Raw genomic sequence first — 21,153 nt, forward strand, 5'->3', positions numbered from 1 at the left:
TAAATGTATTAAAATATTTCATACGTTTTTAATACATTTTTATACATATTATTATTATTATTATTATTATTATTATTAATACATTTTTAAATGTATAAAAATATTTTATACACACATTTTTAAATGTATACAAATATTTTTACTAATATAAATATATTTTTAAAAATATATTTACTTGTATTTAATATTTATATATACATTTGATAGCCCATGTAAACCTGTAGAAATGTATTTATACATATTTATATGGTTTTTGCAAAATCAGTCATTGACAACATTTTTTACTTTATCAAGTTTTTTCTGTTCGATTCAACAATTATAAATGAAGATTTAGGGTTTTGAAATGTATATAAATACTAAATACAAGTACATATATTTTTAAAAATATATCTATATTAGTAAAAATATTTTTATACATTTAAAAATGTGTGTATAAAATATTTTTATACATTTAAAAATGTATGCATAAAATATTTTTTTACAATTAAAAATGTAATAATAATAATAATAATAATAATAATAATAATAACAACAACAACAACAACAATCAAGGTAAGGGCAAATCCGAACATTTTTGAAAAACTTAAGGGTAAATCTGAATATTTTTGAAAATTCAAGGGCTTTACTGACGATATGTTATCTGGAAACCGGCTACAAGGGTAAAAATGAACAAATTAAACAAAACTTCGGGCTTTATTAGACATAAAACACGTCCAAGGATAAAACCGATATTTTATTGAAAAACTTAAGGGCTTTTATGTCATTTTCCCTTTACAATTACATATTAGATCTATCTTAGCAACGTAAATATCAAATCAACATTTATTCATAAAATTTGGTTATAATGATAGTTTTTGAGCAAATAAAGAGAGTTTAATGGTAAAACGTATACAAAGTTTGGAACTAAATATATTTCCGTGAAATATTACATTATCATTTTTAGTTATTAACCTTATCTATGTAAATAATATTTAATTATTTTTCTCAAATAGACAAAGATAACAGACATAATCTAAAATTTACCATTATTAGGGGAGTTTTTGAATGGTTGAAGAGATTTTAATAATAAATTATATAAAAAAATTGTTGACTGACTAAATATATACACACATGACATGTACCTTGTAAGTCATTAAACTTCGTTGATTATGGTTAGATTCACTAAATATTAGTTTTGCTTTTTCCTATATTATAATATTCCAATTAAGTTTTTCTTCTTACAAAACTATGATTTGAAATACAGTAGCAGTAGTTTTTTTTTGGGTGTTTTGGTTTATTTGTGTTTATTATTATTTTTTTTTTAGTTTTTGGTAATGTTAATAAGTGTATTTTAGTGTTCAAATAAAAAAGTTAATTTTTTAATTAAATAAACAGTTTTTATAAGTTGTGACTTTCTTCTAACTTATCTAAAATGCTTCTAATTTATTTAAAGGTATTACTTATATATGAAAACCAATTACCATTTTTTAACCCTAAAACGTAATCTTAATTTTTTTCTTCATGACAACGATATGTATATGAATTTATTGTTATATTTTCAGTCATTTTATATATAAAATAATCTAAACATTTTTTTTTTCTAAACTTCATTTTATAACACATAAGCTAACAATTAATAAGCAATTTAAAAAAAAACATAAAAAAATTTAAATAAGCAATCCGGACGCCACTATAAATTGGTTGGCCATTCTACAGTGTTTGGTTTTCTGTTTTAAAAAAAATAATAATAAAGTAGTATACTAAAAATAAATTAAAAATTGGAATATATCGATGGTTTATTGATAATTGATAAATTGCAAATTAAACTTAAAGTATTAAAATATTACATAAATAAATCATTACTCTTACGCAAAGGAATCGAAGGCCGTGATATAAGTATGTTTTCCGCTGAGTGCAACAATTTGCGCTTATTAATAATCTTAACCACTGACTACGGATAGGAAGTAGGAAGATCCCCCACCCCCACCCTTGTCTCCTCCCACCGGGAACAACCAACGCCGGCTCCATGGGTATCTGGGACGATATCAGATCGGTCGCCGTCAGATTTATGAATCGGAGTACTTCAAACACCTCCTCCGATTCATCTACAACTTCCCGTAATCGCTTCCTAACCAAGCCGGTTGTGGAATCCCTGCCTGACCCCGATCGTAGGGAGACCATAACTCGAGTTCTAACCGGCTTCGGCAAGTTCGCCGTCGATTCTGCTGTTAACGATTCTCTCAAAGGTTAGTTATATGATCTCCTTCATGAATCATGCTACTGAACTAGGATTGAGCTCCTGACTCTATTTTTGTTTAAAATTATTGCTTTTGGGGATTAGGGGTAAGAAATCCCTGCCTGTGTTCCAACTTCCAATTTTAATGTTTTCTTACGAAGTTACATTGGGATTATTCAACAATTCTATCTAAATGGTCCAATTTGAGATTTTAGGGATTTATGAGTTTCATTGTAACGATTTTGGGTACTTTATAGGGTTCTTACGAACGACTCAGTTGTTCGATTGCATAATTGATGATTCTGTTTCTGGTTATGTGAAGGTCGGATGCAAGTGTATAAGATAGTGAAGGAAGGATTGAAGGATGAAGCTCCTGTAGAACCAGCGAATTTGAACAATAAAGCACCACATACATTAATGATGGAGGAGATGCAGGCTCGGATGGAGAAAATGGAAGAGGATTTGCATATTATAAGGCTGGATGACGAAGATTCAATCTTATGTGCCAAGGATTTGGATCCTCGTAAAGATGAATCCGCAGAAGGTAGTGAAAAATCATCTCCTGCAAAAACTGATGTGAAGAAGATCTTCATTCGATCGCGCTTATAAAGAGGGGGATTGTAAAATATATATGCGTTTACACTTTACAGGTATCGGTAGATTGGATTCTGTATTCTTTTGCATTTTTGTTGATGTTTTAAGTTGCATCTATAAACTCTTACTTTTTTTTTTGAATGTTTATATGTGGCATATGCAATGACAGTTTTTAATTAATACTTGAATGTTTATATGTGGCATATACAATGCATCGTTCTTCCATTGAAGTGGATCAAGTTCTTGGTAGCACTCAGCTATTATAAATACTTGTGTTCAATCTAACTTTTGTTATTTGTTTCACATATTATTTGCATCTTTTTAATTTTTATTGGAAAAATTTTATGCTTAAAGTGCTTTATTTTTTTGTTATTGTTATAATAAAAATAATATACTTGGTTGAAGTTAAATTTAATTTTTAGATTGAATATATATATAAAAAAATTATAATCCGAATATCTAGTTTTAAAATCATGATATTATCCTATTCGAATCCAGTTAGACCGGATCCAACACTTTTCAACTGAATTCGGATAAATACGATATGGATACTGTGAAATACTGGTTTGACATTTTAGGCTTTTATCCGACTAAGATAAAAACAAATTAGGGATCGGATATTTATTTTTATGTTTTATTATAAAAAATATTATTATTTAAGAACTAAACTCAAATTAAACGCATATAAAAAAAGTAAACTAAATCTATATCCCATGCCAATCAAGTCAAGCATTTTGATGAGCATGTATAATGTTTTATTATCTATTTTTATTAATATACAGATTATAAAATAATAGCAAAAATATAATAATTTTTTACATCTTCAAGGGATTGAACCCAACCCAGGTTACATGTCAAATAGAAAGTTCACTTCCCAAGCAAAGCTAAGGCAAATTTTAATAGTTCACTTGAACACAAGTTGAACACACTGTTTTATAAATGCTGTTAATATATTTATAATATAAATTAAAAAGTAAAGCAACAGCGTGCTACATATGAGAACAAAAATGGTGTTGTGAATGGTATAGCAATCTCGTACATGCAAACATGAGTAAAGTTATGAAATGCATATAGTATACAAATGATAGATTATATATAGAAAAAGTAAATGACTATAGATTTTCATAGAAACATTAAACATCACAAAATCCCAAACATGAACCATAGAACCATGATGAAATCCCAAGCATGTGAACCACATAAACATCCCTTTTTCAATATTATCTTAGAAAGACAGACACAAAGCTACTAAAACAACATATATGCACCTAGTTAATTAGTTGCATTTTCATAAAAATCAATGCATGTTCGACATCCACAATCTTCAAACCTACACATGTTGCATCCAAAACAAACACAACGAAGGCACCCTTTGCATCTTATGTTTTTGCGGCATCCAGTTCGGATCCTAGAGCTTACCCTCTCTTCCAGGTCCTCACACGTCCACCTGGATCAAACAATGTTATCAACATATATCATGCAAGTTATAAACATTACAAATTACAGAATTTCATAAGATTATGTACATATCTAACTCTAGATTCTAACATGGTCTTCCTTTTATAGAAATATATGATATGAAATAAATGTATATGGTATATGAATTTTAGTAACTACTAACAACCTGTAAACAATAGACAAACTAGTGAAATACATTAAAAAATACATGTTTCGTGTGATTATGGAACCTAGGAAAGTAAATAGATATATATTTAAGATACGTAGGTTGTGATGACTTACCTCCCAGGTATCATGTCACTACAAGTTCGATTTTCTCTTGCAACAGCATCATGATAGAACCTGGATGTTTCACGTGACCGAAGTTCAAATCGTCGCACCTTTTTGCAGACACTACAATTCAAAAATTGGTCACGGTGGACATCTTCATTGTGTGGTCTTTTGTACACATCTCCTTTGTAGTATTTTAGGAGACAAGTTTTGGCTATTTTTATTTTTTGACCATCACAATTAGCAATCCAAATTTTTGTTTTCCAATTTGACACGTTGGAAAGTCTGGAGCCATGTTTTGCAAACTCGATAGGTGAATTAAACACTGTCAAAAAGTATCATAATTAAATTCATTTCACATTATATAAAAACATGCAGTGGATATATATATATATATATATATATATATATATATATATATATATATATATATATATATATATATATATATATATATATATATATATATATATATATATATATATATATATATATATGTGTGTGTGTGTGTGTGTGTGTGTGTGTGTGTGTGTGTGTAAAGAAAGTTTAATTGAACGTGCCTTGTTTGCAACAAAAACAATTGGCATGAATGGCGCCCTCATCACATATTCTTAGTATGCCAGTGGTGTCTCCAAATTGCTTGCTTGTGCAACCACATGTTATTTCAATGTAATGTGGTGCTCGATTTCGAATTGAACCAACAAACTCCCTTAATTCTTCATGTGAAAATATAGTGTCGGGAACATCTACCAAATTTAGTTCTGTTACAAATTGAAAAGGCTTATCAAATATGATGATACTTGTAACTTGTAAGTAGTAGTTAATGTATTTTAATAATTACCATCGTTTTTATAACATTTTTCAGTAGTTAAAAAGGTGGACATGAACCCAAAACAAGAAGTAGCCAACTACTTGGCTTGAGAGAGGCCATTCAATCAAACATAAATCACTTTCATTCATTTTGATTTTCATTTTTTATATATAAAAAAGACATACAGCTTCAATTGAATTCAGAAAAAAATACGCGATAAAATAACTAACAATCACAACTAATGGAAAAAACAATTCCAACTGCAATCTAACATAATTACCAATTCAAGGCAATACGATAGATTAATTTATGTAGATTACATATGTATTAGCATGTAAACTCTTCTAAAGATATTAAGTAACATTCCAAGGGTATCAATTATTGATTAAGTTAATTTTAAGAGAGATATTTGAAAAACTAAAAGGTTGGTGATATTTCTATTTATGTTTTTTCTTTATCCACTTAAAAAATATGTGTTCTCTGACTTTTATACCTTTCATTTTAATTGAAAAGAGAATTAATGATAATAAAATCTTTTTTTTAACCATGGATTAATAAAAAAACATAAATAGAAATATCGAAGACGAAAGTGAGCTTAGGGTTTTGATGTTTGCCCAATCCCAAATTAAGAAAACTATTTCTAGTCGTTATAGAAAAATCCACATCATGAATTGCAGCAAGTGTCACCATCTATGTAAGATTTTCTTACAAATGTGTAAAGGATTCTTTTGAAATATAGCATAATTCAAAGCTCATTTTGATTCTATAGATAAAACTTTTCCAAATTTTGAAAGATATGACCTTGATGTCAATTAAAATTAGGGAAAATGCCTTACAAGCCCAACAGAGTTTTCAAACCGTTCAAAAAACATCAATCATATTTTATATGTTCAAAAAACTCAACGAACTTAACCTTTTGTCTAAAAAATCCAACGAAATTTTCAAAACGTTTAAAAAACCCTAATCATATTTTGTCTGTTCAAAAAGTTAAGCTCTTTGAGTTTTTTTGAAGAGACAAAACATGATTGAGGTTTTTTGAACGGTTTGAAACTTTATTGGTCTTGCAAATCATTTTCATGATATAGTAATAAGCCACGTTATCTGTTTCTCTTCTTTGACTTCCATAGAATTGAACAAAAATGTAACTTTATTGGGTTTTTTAGACAGAATGTTAAGTTCGTTGAGTTTTCTTGAACAGACAAAACATAATTGAGGTTTTTTGAACGGTTTGGAAATTTGTTGGACTCTTAAATCATTTTCCCTTAAAATTAACTAACACAATGCTAATTCCGTATGTTTCATTTTCCTGTTAGATCGGGAAAAAATTCCTTAGAAATGCACCGTTGATTTATATCTATGTTGATATCAAACACTAAAGTTAAATTCCTAGTAAGGAAGCAACAATAACAATAATCATTAGTAACAAGTAGATCTAATAATGGATCAAACACTTAAAACGAACAATAGTGACTAGATCAAAACAAATTAAGCAATTTTAAATGCGTTTGAAATCGGGCACATGTATTTTAATATAATTAAACATGATTTATAAAGATCGAAATAACTACAGAACGATAATGTAGGGGAGAAAAAAAAAATTATACCTTGGGCCATTCGCAATGTGGGTAATTTGCACTTGTGTTCGGCGAGACGTTAGTTTAAGAATGAATCTCAAACACCGCTATCCGGTATTTATAGATGGCAAAAACGTAAGGGTCTTCTCTTAGGTTTATGTTATAGCGTCGGTGCGTGTAGCATATTTTCCAAATCAACTTCAAAAATCCTTGACGATGTCGTTTTTTGGAAATTATATTGATGTGTGCAAAATGCCTATGATATCCTTAATTAATTTATTTTTGTGTTCTTAAACTTTATATTACGTGATACTAAATTTAAACGACCAATTCCTAAAACATAATTCCCAATAAACATGAAATTTGCAATAAGAGTGTACCTTTGGTTTGTGTAAATTGTTATACTTTAAATTGTAGTGTCCAAGAAACCACTTCAAACTTATAAAACTTGATATCATATCTTCATTTTTGTAAGCAAAATCAATTTTGTCAAACAAAGTAAGTCCTTAAATACATTACATACGAAGTTGTTATGTTACGGATTAATTACAACATTCAAACGAATAAAAATTTAAGTCAAAAAGATCAATTCCCAACATATTTTTTGAACGCTACTCTATTCCTAAATACATATATATCCCTTACTCATAAACTACTCTTAAATACACATATGTCGCTAATGAAACTTGAACCCTCGACCTCAATATGAGAGAGCAACACCTAATATCGTTAGGCTAGAAGGCCTTTGTTCAAATAATTAACTAGAAAAATGAATATTTAGTAGCCAATTAATTGACTAGACATATATATATATATATATATATATATATATATATATATATATATATATATATATATTGTAACTTCCAGAGATTTGACAGGTATTCCCGAACCCTCTTCTATCTTTTCCTTGTCATTTATAATCCTTGGGGTTGGAAGTGAAGAGCCAAGATAAGTTTAAGGACCAAGTTTGCAAACTTGGGCCAAAAAGGGAGTACGCTAAGTGTATTAAGGCCCGCCTTGGTACGTTGGGCGTACAATTGTGTATGCTAGGCGTACTAATGTCTGGGTGAAACCCTAATATTTAGGGTTTGGGGCCTATATAAGCAACATAATGATCACCAATACCCCTCTTATCTCAGCCTCTGCAGATCAAACTCGTCTTTCCCAAACCCTAGCCTTCCCTTTTGTGTGTTTAAGTTCATTTGTGTGTTCTTGAGTGCTTTAAGAGGAAATCATTGCATCAAAGAGTTGAAGGAAGAGACCAAGCTTGTAGATCTAAAGTTAACTCGTGCTCAAGAAGCTCCAGAAGGTATAAAATTCCAAACTATATGCTTATATGATTAGATCTCTCCATTTTCCTTTAAAAGACTCATTACTTGTCCCAAAAACCACAAGGTAGTGCATGTTGTGTTTTGGACGAAAAGGATTGTCCTTCTAGAAGGGACCTTAAATGATAAAAATGTGGTCCCATTAGCTGAATGTGTCCCATGCATGGAAAATAAGGTCTTAATGGATTAAGACCAAGCATTAAGAACTTTATGGACGTCCAAAGTGATAAAATTCACGACTTTATGGATCCTAGGCATGATAGGTCTCTGGATCTGGAGTTTGGGCTTAAGTGCTTAAGCCATTAAGTGCTTAATGAGGTTTTGACAAATTGTCCAGTACATCCAGCGTACCAGGTAAACCACCCCGATGGTGGTCAACATTGGATGATTACGCCCCGCGTACCCAAAGGAGTACGCCCCGCGTACGTCCTCTGTTGGGCTTTTAACAAATGGGTTTTGGGTTTTGGGTTGTTTATGGACTAAATGGAATTTGGGCCTTTGCTGGACTTTGTAAATAAAATATTTTGGGCCAGGTAGTGATAGTGGATCATAGGGTTAGGCCCAATTTGGTAAATTGGGCCGATAATGGGCTTTTATATGGACTTTCAAGTCAAGGATTGAGTATTTGGGCCTTGGCCCAATAACGAGAGTGGACTTAATTAATGGTGTGGACATTTAGTCAAGAAGGTTATTTTGGGTATTAATTTTGGTGTTTATTGTGTAACAGTTTGGGATTCCTGGTGAGACAACAGTCAGAGATTTACAGTATTTCAGCACTACTAGTAATGTGAGTTATCCTCACTATATCAAAAGGGTGTAAGGCACCAAGGCCGACCCTTTATGGGTTGTATCTGGTTATGGCATGATATGTTTATTGGTTTGCATCCTAGTAGTTAGGATGAGTTTATGTTATGCTTAGTGACCTGGTTAGGTCAATGTCCTAGTTATAGGGCGGTATTATGCGACATGCTAGTATGATATGTTAGACTGGTATCCTGATAGACAGGATGGTATTATGTGTTTGTGGTATGGCTGTTTTGATCAACTGTTGTCTATAGAATGTTATGTGATTATCTGTTATATATGTGCGCATGTTTGTTTGGCGGTTGAGGCTTATCTGCTTTGTGCGGAGGCCAACAGACCGGGCATTCCAACCTGTTGGTTATAGGCTGTGAATATTCCATCCTGAGGATGATTGGACTCATAGTATATGGGCATTCCAATCTGTTGGTTGTGGGCCTGGGGTATTCCAACCCGATGGTTGACTAGACCCATAGTATGTTGTTTATGATTATATGTATATTATCATGGGTATGGGTATTTTGGGGGTAGTTCACTAAGCTTTCGGGCTTACAGTTTCAGTTTGTTGTTTCAGGTACTTCTGGTGATCGTGGAAGGCGAAGACATGATCGTACTATTCCTCCTACTGTTATGATTTCATGATTTGATATTGGGATACTTATTTATTATTCTGAAAACAAATTATGTAATGTTGATTGGTTTTAAGTGTTTTGGAAAAATTTAAATTTGGCATGATTTTTATGGGTGTTGCATATATATATATATATATATATATATATATATATATATATATATATATATATATATATATATATATATATATATATAGACAGGCTATTTGGAAAACAAAAAAAAACCCTAAAAATCATAAAAATGCATAAAAAAAATACTTAGAGATCACAAAACTTTTTTTGGAATTTTTTTTTATAAAAAATCACAGCTTTCTATACAAATTCGCTGAAAAAAATTATAAAAAAAATTGATATTTTATTTTATTTTTCAGCGAATTTTAATAAAAAGCTGCGATTTTCTATATAAAAATAATTCAAAAAAAAGTTTTGTAATGTCTAAGTATTTTTTTTATTCATTTTTATGATTTTTAGGGTTTTTTTAGGATTTTTTGTTTTCCACAGAACCTAAACCTATATATATATATATACACACACACACACACACACACACACACACACTAGTCGTTTACCCACGCCAACCTTCGGGTGCGAAGGTGGCGGTGATGATGCTCGTTGGTGATTCTAGTGGTTACTGATGACTCTTTTCAATGAGTTTGTTTTTTGATGAAGGTGTACTGTGGTACATAATACGGTGCAATCATTTAGTTAAAATTAATAGTTTGTTGTTGTTTTGAGTCTAACAATGTATTATTTGTGTCAAAAATAGATCGTTTTTAATATAATTATAACATATTTGAAAAAAAAATCATTTTCTCACTGATATAATCATATATCCTCCAAATAGTATATGAGCGACAATTAGTTTCCAGATGATGAATAGTTTTCTTTTGAAATAGGAGAGGTCATGGGTTCAAGTCTCGGTGGAGACATAGGTGGTTATTTAAGAGTAGGTTAGTTAGTTTGTCGTTTAAAAAAGAAATCATGTTTGATACCAACCATTACATGAAATGATACCCATGTGTACATTTCAATAAAAAAGACAAAGGTAAAGATGCTATGTACTTCCAACATGTCGAGTTATTGCTTGAAATGGTATAAAAATAAGAGCTGGAGACTGCAAATGACAACGAGGAGATCAAATTAGGGATGTCAACGAGGGAAAATGGGACGGTGATTACATCCCTCGCCCCCGCCCCCGAATTCCACTTCTGACCCCCGCCCACGCCCCCGATTGATTTTGGGCTACCTTATTTGGGCTAAAAGAAACTATTTTTTGGGTAACAAATAGATATTTATAACATAATTTTACATGTTACAAACAACTTAATAACATGTTTTTTGTTGAATTTTTGTACGTAAAAATTATTTTATTGTTTATTATATTTATATACTTAATATATGTCAATTTATATAATTTATTAATGGGGCCCCGACAGGAGTTTCGGGACGGGACTACCAACCCTGGCTCCTGCCTCCGAAATTAAAACGGGGGTTAACCTTGCCCGTGCCCCCGCCCCCGTCCCCGATTTTTTTCAACAAATTCCCCCATACATGACGGGGGCCCCACGGGATCGAGGTCCCACAAGACTTTTTGACATCCCTAGATCAAATGTAAACATGCCATGTACTTTAAAAAATATTGTAGCATTGCCCTTCTAACAATGTATCCGTGCAAAACAGTCGTGGCATATAGATTGTTTCGGCAATTAGTTCATTCGATGAATAGTTTAATTTCTACAATTAGTCTCCCTTTCGTAGGGCTGTTCACTATTTGGATAAAAACGAATTGTCCAATTGGACAATTTGGATTGGACTATTTGGTTCAGATATTCGGATTTTTGGATTGGTTTTCAACAAAACCGAATTATTATTTTGGATTTCGGATTGGTTTTGGTTTATAAAATAAGAACCGAATAGTCCAAAAAAAAACCGAATAACAATTTGTTATGTATTTATTTTCAATATATCTATAATTGTTTATTAATTTTATAATTTTTTAAAATAAGTTCAAAAGGTTTTACCTAATAAAAGACATTAATATGTACTTTCTGTCAAAAGTTTTTTATCTATTAAATAATAAACTATAATATGCCTTCTTAGTGGTTATTTATAAATTTTAAATCACAAGGAAATAATTTTTTTTTGCTTTTTCTGTAAAATTAGATCATAGTATAATTCTGTGTCCTTTTAAAATGTTATGGTTTTTGAAAACCGAATTATAAAAACCGATCCAACCGAATTGTAATTGGATCGGATCGGATCAGATTTTAATTTAATTTGGACTATTTGGATCCATATTTTGAAAACTAAAATCAATTTGGATTTACTTAATGGGATCGAATCAAACCGATCCATCCAAACGAACACCCCTATTTCGGAAACATGTCATATTATAAAGAACACATTGTATGTTATTTTCGAAAATAATTTCTTAAGGGTTTTGGGTTTTCGATTTTCCATTTTAGGTTTAGAGTTTGACCAAAATTAGTGATATAATTTCTTAAGGGATTCATTTATATGTGTTTACGGTTTGGGGATCTCCCAAAACCGTAAACACCCCAAAGTGGGTATAAATGGCCCATACTCCTTCCTTTTTCCTAGAATCTAACCTAGGCTATTACCTGGAAGTGTTTAGGACTTGAAAACATCATAAAACCATGTTCCATAGGAGTTTACGGCAGTAAACTCATGGAGAAATGGTCCATGAGCCGTAAACTCCATTTAGGAGTGTATTGATGCCACAAAACACTTCCTAAGGCTTAAACATGAAGTATGAATGCTTGGATTAGCTTAGAAGGCTTCAAACAATAAATGGTCACAAAGAGGGTGAGCTTACGACCGTAAACCCTTTTGGTTAAGACCACAAAACCGTAAACTCCCTAATGGAGTTTTCCTTGAACCCCAAACACACTAGCCTTTCCCTACAACACTTAGATGCAATCCTTGAGACTTATAACACCTGCATAAGGTGTTTAGCATGTCCTAGGGTGTCTTGACTTTGTTTATTAGTTGTTTAAAGACTAATTGGATACATATATGTGATATTATATGTTAATTAGGATCATAGAGTGTGTTCAAGACTTCACTTGACACCTAGCAATCCTACAACTTCAGTTCATCCGTACCACTCACTACAGGTGAGTTCATACCCCTTAATCAATGGTTTAAATGTTTTTAAATGCTTTATGGGGGGGGGGGGGATACAAGTTAAATACTTATAGTTATTACATCAATCACATGTGATTACTAGCTACAAAACCAGGGATTTTCTTACTGTTCAAACTGTTTATCAAACTGTTTTGCTTCAAACTGTTTTACAAATTCTTATACTTATCAAATACATTTACTTAAGCTCTTTATACTTATTATCAAATGCATGCATATGTATGTATAGTTATATAAGAAATGTTTAAAAGGCTTAGGAAGGCTAGCTCACTTTATTTCCTTTTCCCTGTTGGGATGTGGTCTGGTAAGGTATCGGGTATCCGTCCGAAGGTCGTTTAAATATTAGTTATATATCATATGTATATATATAGTCATAAAGTTTCTTCCAGTCCATTCAATACCCTTGGGTAGCAAGGGTATACTTCCATGTTCATACGTACCAGTTACATCACTAGTAAGTTACCATAGGGGTAGCACATGAGGATACTGTACATGACGTCTTCCGCCCCAGAATGTTTCCGCCATTCATGGTTTTGGGGTGTGACAACTCTAAATAAAATAAACGATTTCACAAAATAAAAATAGGAATAAGGGAGTACTTATCTTACCACAAAACAACATCTACGATCAACAACCCACCTTAGAAACAAATTATCTAAATCAAGAATTGCTTTTTTTTATCAAATCCTAATTTTATATAGGGAATCAAGAGATAAACCAGTAAAGAAAAGTATTACACAATGAAAAAATATCAAACCCTGTTTCTATGTACAAATATATTACAATTAGGCCCCTCAAATATTGATAATTTCTTTTATTCCATGTTAAGATTTCGTAAGTAATGTTAGAAAATTAGGTTTCGAGATTGCTTGGCTTCACTGAAAGTCATGATTGCATTATCAAATTAAAGTATTTTGATGGTAATCTTAAAATCTTAATTGGGTAAAACTCAATGATGTTCAAGAATAGAGAATGTGTGTAGTTATGATCTCTACATACCAAATTAATGAACAAAAACAAGTATAATACTTTGTTTGAAAACTAACTGCAAAAACTTTCATAAGGCAGTTTCAAAACTGTCATGAAACTACCACAAAATGGTTCCATGCCAAGAGGTCGACCATACAGGTCAACCATCAGGGTTAACATTAGGGGTTGACCATTAGAGGCAAAATTGCCAGGTTCAAAACTTGATCAAAATTCTCAAATTTGGAATTTCATGCATTTTCTATAAAATAGTATTAAGCTAAGGGCTCTGCCCTTGGACCCCACTAAGGATTGCCACTCCTAGGACCCAGCTACCAAGGGAGTTGTCCGGGACCCCCATTGGTTCATGGGTGTAACGTCCCAAAAATATCAACAAAATTTTCTTTTTTAAACCATCAAATTAATACAATCATTTGTTCCAAAACCAATCAGAGTAAAATGTATTTTCAAACATCAAAGTAAAACAATAACAATTAATGCGAAAGTACCTTAAAATGTTTAAACCACTAAACCATAAGCACAAAGTTTAGTGAGTTACCCAAAATACCACATACCATACGTAGGATAGAGAATGATATGGGTCACCCATAGTCTTGTTGTCATTATCATCAATAAGCCAATCAAGGTCTTTTCTTGCCACATCAGAAGACAAATCATGGTCATGCATATAAGTGCCAAGAGCCACCTACTAGTCTTTCATGCAATCATCACAAAAACAACTAGCATCTTACATAGTATAGTGAGAAGACTCACATTGCCGACACATTCCACAACTATTAGCTCCCACAGCTAACAAATGGGTGTTAAACACCTCCTAATACCATACAAGGTAAACCCTAACTCCACATTCTAAAACTATAAATTTGAATAAAATTCAACTCAAACCAAAAGTAACCGATCAAAGTCAAAGTCAAGATCAATACTTATCATCAGCAAGACTCCACATTGTAGCCTCCCTGTGGCCATGTCATGATCACAAAATGCCAAAACAGCTGGGTTGATCCCTATTCGCCACATCGTGGCGACCCGAAGGCCACATCATGGGAACTGGGTCTAAACAGCTAAATTGATTAAGTTGTTTCCTTCATCCTTAAGAGCTCCAAAAGCTCACATCTGATACCCTCCAAGGTCTTGATGGATAATTTTTCCAACTTTATCCATTAAGACATCTTAATAAGACAACCTCTAAACCTAAGTTCTTAATGACCTCATGAAGCATGAACGTATCCATTAAACTCTTAATCGCCAAAGTCATTCATCCATATTTTCCAGAAGGCTTTCCTACACATAATGGATCATAAAAATTGGTGCTTTATGGACATGTTATGTGCTTTTTGGGGTAAAACTTGATCAAAATACAAAATTTTGATTCTCAGCTTTTGCGTTCCATGGATCGCGATCAAATATTAATCCCTTACAAGAAAGTTGTTCGATGTATGGAAGATACAATATCTGCAACTGGACCTTATTTTCATGAAGTTCATGGCCTTCTCTTTAAATCCCATAAGATAATTCGAGGAACACCTGTGAGACGGAGTTGGAGACTACCATGGTTACTAACCTTCAAATTCAAGAAACCGATTTTAGGGCATTTTTCTTTCAGATAAGAAGAAGATGGATCGGGTGACATCCTGAAATCGATGTGTCTCGATTTCTTTCAAAAGAAAAAGAGGAGAAGCGGAGGGTGTTTATTGTCGGTGGAAGAAATGTGGAGTCTCCATGTTTTTCCACAAGAACACATATCCATGAAAGCAGTGGAAATCATCAGAGGGAAATTGAGGCTAAATTTGTAGATGAAATTAAGGAACAAATGAAAAGTGCAAACTTTAACATTCACAATGTGAAAAAGCTCCGATCAGTTCAGATTCACACTGTGAATCTGACTTACTATTATGCACATTGTGAATCTGAAAAGGTTGACAATGTGAATCTGAACAGATTCACAATATGAATTTAAACAGGTTCACAATGTGAATCTGAAGTGAATATCGTTTTTTACATGAATATGAATCTATGTTTAAAAAGTACAAAAATGCATGAATTTTGATATATTTATTAAATTTTTTCTGTAAAAAAATGGACCTTAACTTTTTAACAAAGAAAGTGAAGTGAGTCCAATGTAAAAGTGCACATCTATTTCCTTGGTCGTTGATCATTATGATTTCCGACGCTCACGATTGGTTCCTTGGTTTCTTATTAATTATGGTTCTCTACTGAACCTCACCCTATATATATATATATATATATATATATATATATATATAAACTCTAGTACTTATGTTTGAAGAGTATTTTGATCACAGGGGAACTCTAGTACTTATGTTTGAAGAGTATTTTGATCACAGGGGTATTTTGGTCATTTCATAAATATTACGAGATTTCGACATTTTATCATGTGAATATCATTGATAAAAGTTGTGATGATCTTTGGAATGTGATTAGAATTGATTTTGAATTGCCTGATGTGGTGTTAAAGGTAAAAACGGTAAGGAATGGAAATATGGCGAGGTGTTGAATATCAATGGACAATACGTAAACGATGTTGTATGTTGCTACTTTATGAGGTGGTAACATATTTTGATAATACATGGCATGTAGAGTAGGGGTGTTAATAATTTTGGATCTTCCGGTCCTCTTCCAGTCTAGTGAATCTTAATATCTTATTGTTTTATTTCATCCAATCTCTTGCATAGAGATCTTCATGAAAAGGAAAATCTTTCTTCAATACCATATTGAAAGCTTCCATGGTTATGGAAACATGAAGTTTGAGATATCCAAAGTCTCTATTCTAAACTTGCTAACATAATCTCCAAGTGATTCATATGCATTTTTGGGTTACTCTTTATAAGTCGTTGGTTAGTATTTCAAAGGTTCTAGAACTACATGAAATTTGATTTTTAAATAAGTTAATAAGATGCGAAAAAGATGTAATAGAGTAGGGGAACACTTAGAAGCCATTCAATGCAAATCCTGTAAGTGCCGAACAAAACTGATAAGAAGCACAAGGCAAAAAAGAAAAATGACCCCTTCAAATTACAATAATTTAAAGTCAAATTACCAAAATTTATGTACAAAATAAAAGAGATGAAAAACTTACAATTGAGGTTCATTAAAAGCTTTGGAAGAAGATGAAATTGATGTTGGTATAAAGATGAAACATGACAAAGTTATGAAAAAAATAGACAAAATTGCAAACATGGTCATGTGGTATGTATGTTTTTGGGGTTTTAGTCAAAATCATGACTTTTTTTTGATTCGTAGTCATTTTCGACTAGTTTGTATGTAAAAATGGTCCCTCCGAAAATTGAAATGACTAAATTGCCCTTTTGATATATTTGTTATACTTTTTTCTATTTAATTTAATGTTTTATTAATATAATATATTGCTTTATGAGAGAGAGAGAGAGAGAGGTCCTTTATTATTTTTTTAATTGTTAAAATAAATAAATAAATATTAAATTTAAAAAATGAAAGAAAAAAGAAAAATGAATACCCCAAGGGTATTATAGTCATCTCAATTTTCAGAGAGACTATTTTCACATACAAACCACTCCAAAAAGACCATGAATCGAAAAAACTCGGGTTTTGGACTAAAACCCCAAAAAATTTGCATACCACAGGGATAATTTTTGCAATTTTGTCAAAAAAAATATTTGTATTAGTTTTTCTAGTCACTAGTTATAGTATCAACTAAATATCAACATGCATCATCCAATATATATCTCAAGATGCAACATAGCCAAAGTGTTTTATATAAACCAATGATAAAAATTTATGAGGGATTCATATGATAGAAAAGAAAAGAAAACACTTAATGGTTGATCCATCACACCACTTTCACATGATCCAAAATCTTTTGCAAAACTTTCAACCATTTTTAGTAAAAGAATCCTACAAATATGATCATTTCCTACACCAAATGTAGCCCTCGCAAATTCTTCTTTTGCAACTTCAAGTTCTTGGATTACTAGGATACGAACCTGGTAAAAACAACAAACAAGAAATGAGTTTATATTGTTTTAAAGATTTGTATAGTGAATAGATTATTGGGTTGAATGCAACAAATAACAATGTCCTTTCGTAGATTAGTTTATTATATCATTCTTCTTTCATCTCTTCTTATTTTGCAAAACAGTTATTCTTCCAACAAACCTGAGTTGAGTTGGCCCATAGAAGCATAAGCCTCATGTGAGAGGTAAATCAACATTGGAATTAAAACTCCCGCACTACATGTACAAAGCAATTTTCACTACTGGAATCGAATAAATCGAGAATTTTTTTGAAAGTATGATGTGGCATATAAAGAAATGAAAGTAGACACTACCGAGTCGACTCTTTTTGGGTATAAATTGACTCGACTCGAACAAGTTTGACAACTATGCCAAAGATTTAATAAGAAAACAATTCAAAGTACAATGTTGTAATAGAATGAAATGAAAATAGGATGCTATAAAGACTACCGGTATTGTGATTTACGAAGACGTTTCCTTTCATTCTCCCCTTTAAGTATTTTGCCCTCTCCCCCCCTCAAACAATCTCGTAAGTCTGATATAGTCTTGTCTTTCTCATCGATTACTTGTTGGAATGTTCCTTGAAAATCAGCCATATATTTTTTCACATCTTCAAGTTCCTTTCGAAGCATATCGTTCTCCTCATTAAGTCTCATGATTGTCGCCTAAGAAAAAACAATGAAAGAAAAGCCAATTAATAAAACATATCGAAAAAATAAAAATAGTTTTACTTTATAGTGGTATTTATATTACCTCTTGATCGTTTCTTGAAATATTTTGCTGCACATCAACATCAACAGTATCATGCTTCTTACACTTGGAGCATGTACAGGCCGAGTTGCATCGAAAACATATCCAAGAATCTGGAATATCTGTGTTGTTTAGATCATATTTTTTTAACTAAACAACCTCGACAATATTTCAGTTTGCAATTTTCCTTGGAGCACAAAAAAACATGCTCCTTGTTGCTTCTGCAGTGATGACATGGCCATAATTGTGGCCTCGATGTAGACTCCGGTCTTGATGTGGACCAGAGACGCGTACGTATACCCGTTATCGTTTCCATTAAACTGCATTTAATAAAACAAGAACCTGTGTTATAAATTAAAGTTGGCTTTAATATCTCAAGATGTTGTTGGTATTATGTTGTTTTGTCACATTAAGTTTATAAAACTCATGTAACAGGTAAAATTGTCATATTCAATTACCAACAACATGCATTAACATGATGACTATAATGCAATTACCATTTCAGCTCTCTTTCTCATCCACTGAATCATATCACAACATATGACATATTAGACAAAATGCAACTTTTAATTACTATTAGTTCAACAACTAAGGTATCTCCCACTAACAAATCTGATGTTAATGAATCCATAACATGCTAATATTTCAGATTTCATCCAACAAAACAAAAAAACATATGATTCATCAGCAAAACGAGGGAAGACCGTGTTTCTTCTTTTTTCAATAAGAACTATGAGCTCTGAGCTAAAGTCTCAAAGTTAGGCTTTCAAAAGATTAAGGTGTTAGTTTGTTTATTTGAAGTTAAAAGGTATGCAGTGTGCGGAGTTTCTAGAGCATAAACAAAATGTCTGCGGTTTGTAATAAAAAAACAGCCGTCGAAATAAAATGATTTTTCAAACTTAATTTAATATCATAAACATTAAAAATGCATTTTCAGCAAAAAAAGAAAAAAAATCGCACGGTGACCCATGTTTTTTTTGTTTAGGTTAAAATGGGTATGAAGACCTTTGACGATAGTGACCCATGTCTGTGCCAGGAAGACCTTACACAGGCGTTTTTTGATTCGCTCACTTCCAAAAAACAAAAACTCTGCGAGGGCATATGTTTGTGCGTTGTCTGCGCGACGCAGATAAAAGTGGCTATGCAGATCTTCACAAAAAAAACAAACAGCCCCTAAGCCTTTTATTCATATCCAACCAAACAGTTTGATAGTCACTAATCGAGTTCTGACTTAGTCTAAAGTTCAGACTGCATTTGGTTCTGACGGGCCTGACTGGGTCTAAAGCTCTGACTGCATCTGGTTTGATTGCATTTGGTTTGACTGCATTTGGTTCTAACTGAAACCATGTTGTTTGATTACGTATCTGACCGGTTGTTTTGACTGCTCAAAATGACCAATATACCCTTATTTTTTGTTTTGTGTTGAATAAAAGTTCTAACTGGGTCAGGGCCTGACTAGGTCTAAAGCTTTGACTGCATCTAGTTCTTGGACTGTTCTCAGGATGGTGTTTTCAAGGATTGGACCGTGCAGGCAAGTCATGCGATGATTAGGAATGTTGTGAGAGGTTAAAGGGTTGTGAACTGAAGCGGACTTTGAGGATGAATTCTAGATTAAGTGGGGAAGAGTTGTAACACCCCGAATTCAGAAGACCTAGAAAAGAAAGAAAAGCCTCAAAATTAGGAAGTGACTCGTTGAGTAGATGGGTAGACTCGACGAGTAGAATTGTGTTTTGGGGTTGCGAGTTAATTGACTTACTCGACGAGTCAAGGGACTGACTCGGCGAGTTGGTCAGGGTTTGGAAAACCCTAAATTCAGGAAGTGTACCCTATTTAAAGAACATGAGACTCCTCACTTAGCCCCTTACTACCTTCTCAATTCGACAAACGAAACCCTAGTCACCAAAATTCATTTCTTGAGCTTTGTGAAGATAAAAGTTTACTTGAAGTGCACATCTTGGAGGATTGGAAGCAATGATCAAGGAAGGGAGTGTAGATCCAGCTCTTACTTCAGTTTGATAGCTAATAGAAGGTAACAAGTTGTTACCTTGAGCATTCATTTGATAGATCCCTTTATCTTGAGCTTCATGGCCTTTTCTAGCACATTTGTGGCTAGTGCTTGCATGGAGCACGATCTGAAGTTTGCAACTTCATATCTGGACTCTCCAAGGTCCCTAATGCATTAAAGTCTCAAGCTTTTGAGGCTTGAAGCCCTCCTCCATAGCAAAACCCTTCCTTGTAGCTTAGTTTTGGCTTTTGGGAATTATTTATACGTAAAGGTTGCAACTTTATGTGGAAAGCATGCTCTATGAGGTTGGATCTACCTTTGGGAGCGATGGTTGGCTTAAGAAATCGTCTGAATAGAGTTGTACCTAAGGGGACTCGATGAATTGTTCTTTGGACTCGGCGAGTCGGGTCATAGGTCCCCAATATTTCATGTTTCTATGTAAGGTGGTTGAATCTAGAAGAGGACTCAACCAGTTGGGTTCATTATGGACCTGAAGATCATCGTACTCGACGAGTTTAAGGATGAACTCAGCGAGTCCAAGGCAATATCC

General features: G+C 32.5%; 1 protein-coding gene across 1 annotated transcript; it reads left to right on the top strand.

Moving 5' to 3' along the window:
- Positions 1-1,908: 1,908 nt before the first annotated feature.
- On the top strand, positions 1,909-3,003 carry LOC111878093 (uncharacterized). The gene is made up of 2 exons (XM_023874610.3): positions 1,909-2,225; positions 2,538-3,003. The coding sequence occupies exons 1-2, from the start codon at positions 2,006-2,008 to the stop codon at positions 2,822-2,824; spliced, it is 507 nt and encodes a 168-aa protein (XP_023730378.1). The 5' UTR covers positions 1,909-2,005; the 3' UTR covers positions 2,825-3,003.
- Positions 3,004-21,153: the final 18,150 nt, after the last annotated feature.

The sequence above is a fragment of the Lactuca sativa genome, chromosome 5 (assembly GCF_002870075.4).
Source record: "Lactuca sativa cultivar Salinas chromosome 5, Lsat_Salinas_v11, whole genome shotgun sequence".
NCBI lineage: Eukaryota > Viridiplantae > Streptophyta > Magnoliopsida > Asterales > Asteraceae > Lactuca > Lactuca sativa.

Bases quoted from the DNA above. Each gene is read 5' to 3' on its own strand.
- LOC111878093 (XM_023874610.3), top strand. From the start codon at position 2,006: ATGGGTATCTGGGACGATATCAGATCGGTCGCCGTCAGATTTATGAAT. The intron at 2,226-2,537 runs GTTAGTTATATG...GGTTATGTGAAG, and splicing joins TGTTAACGATTCTCTCAAAG to GTCGGATGCAAGTGTATAAG.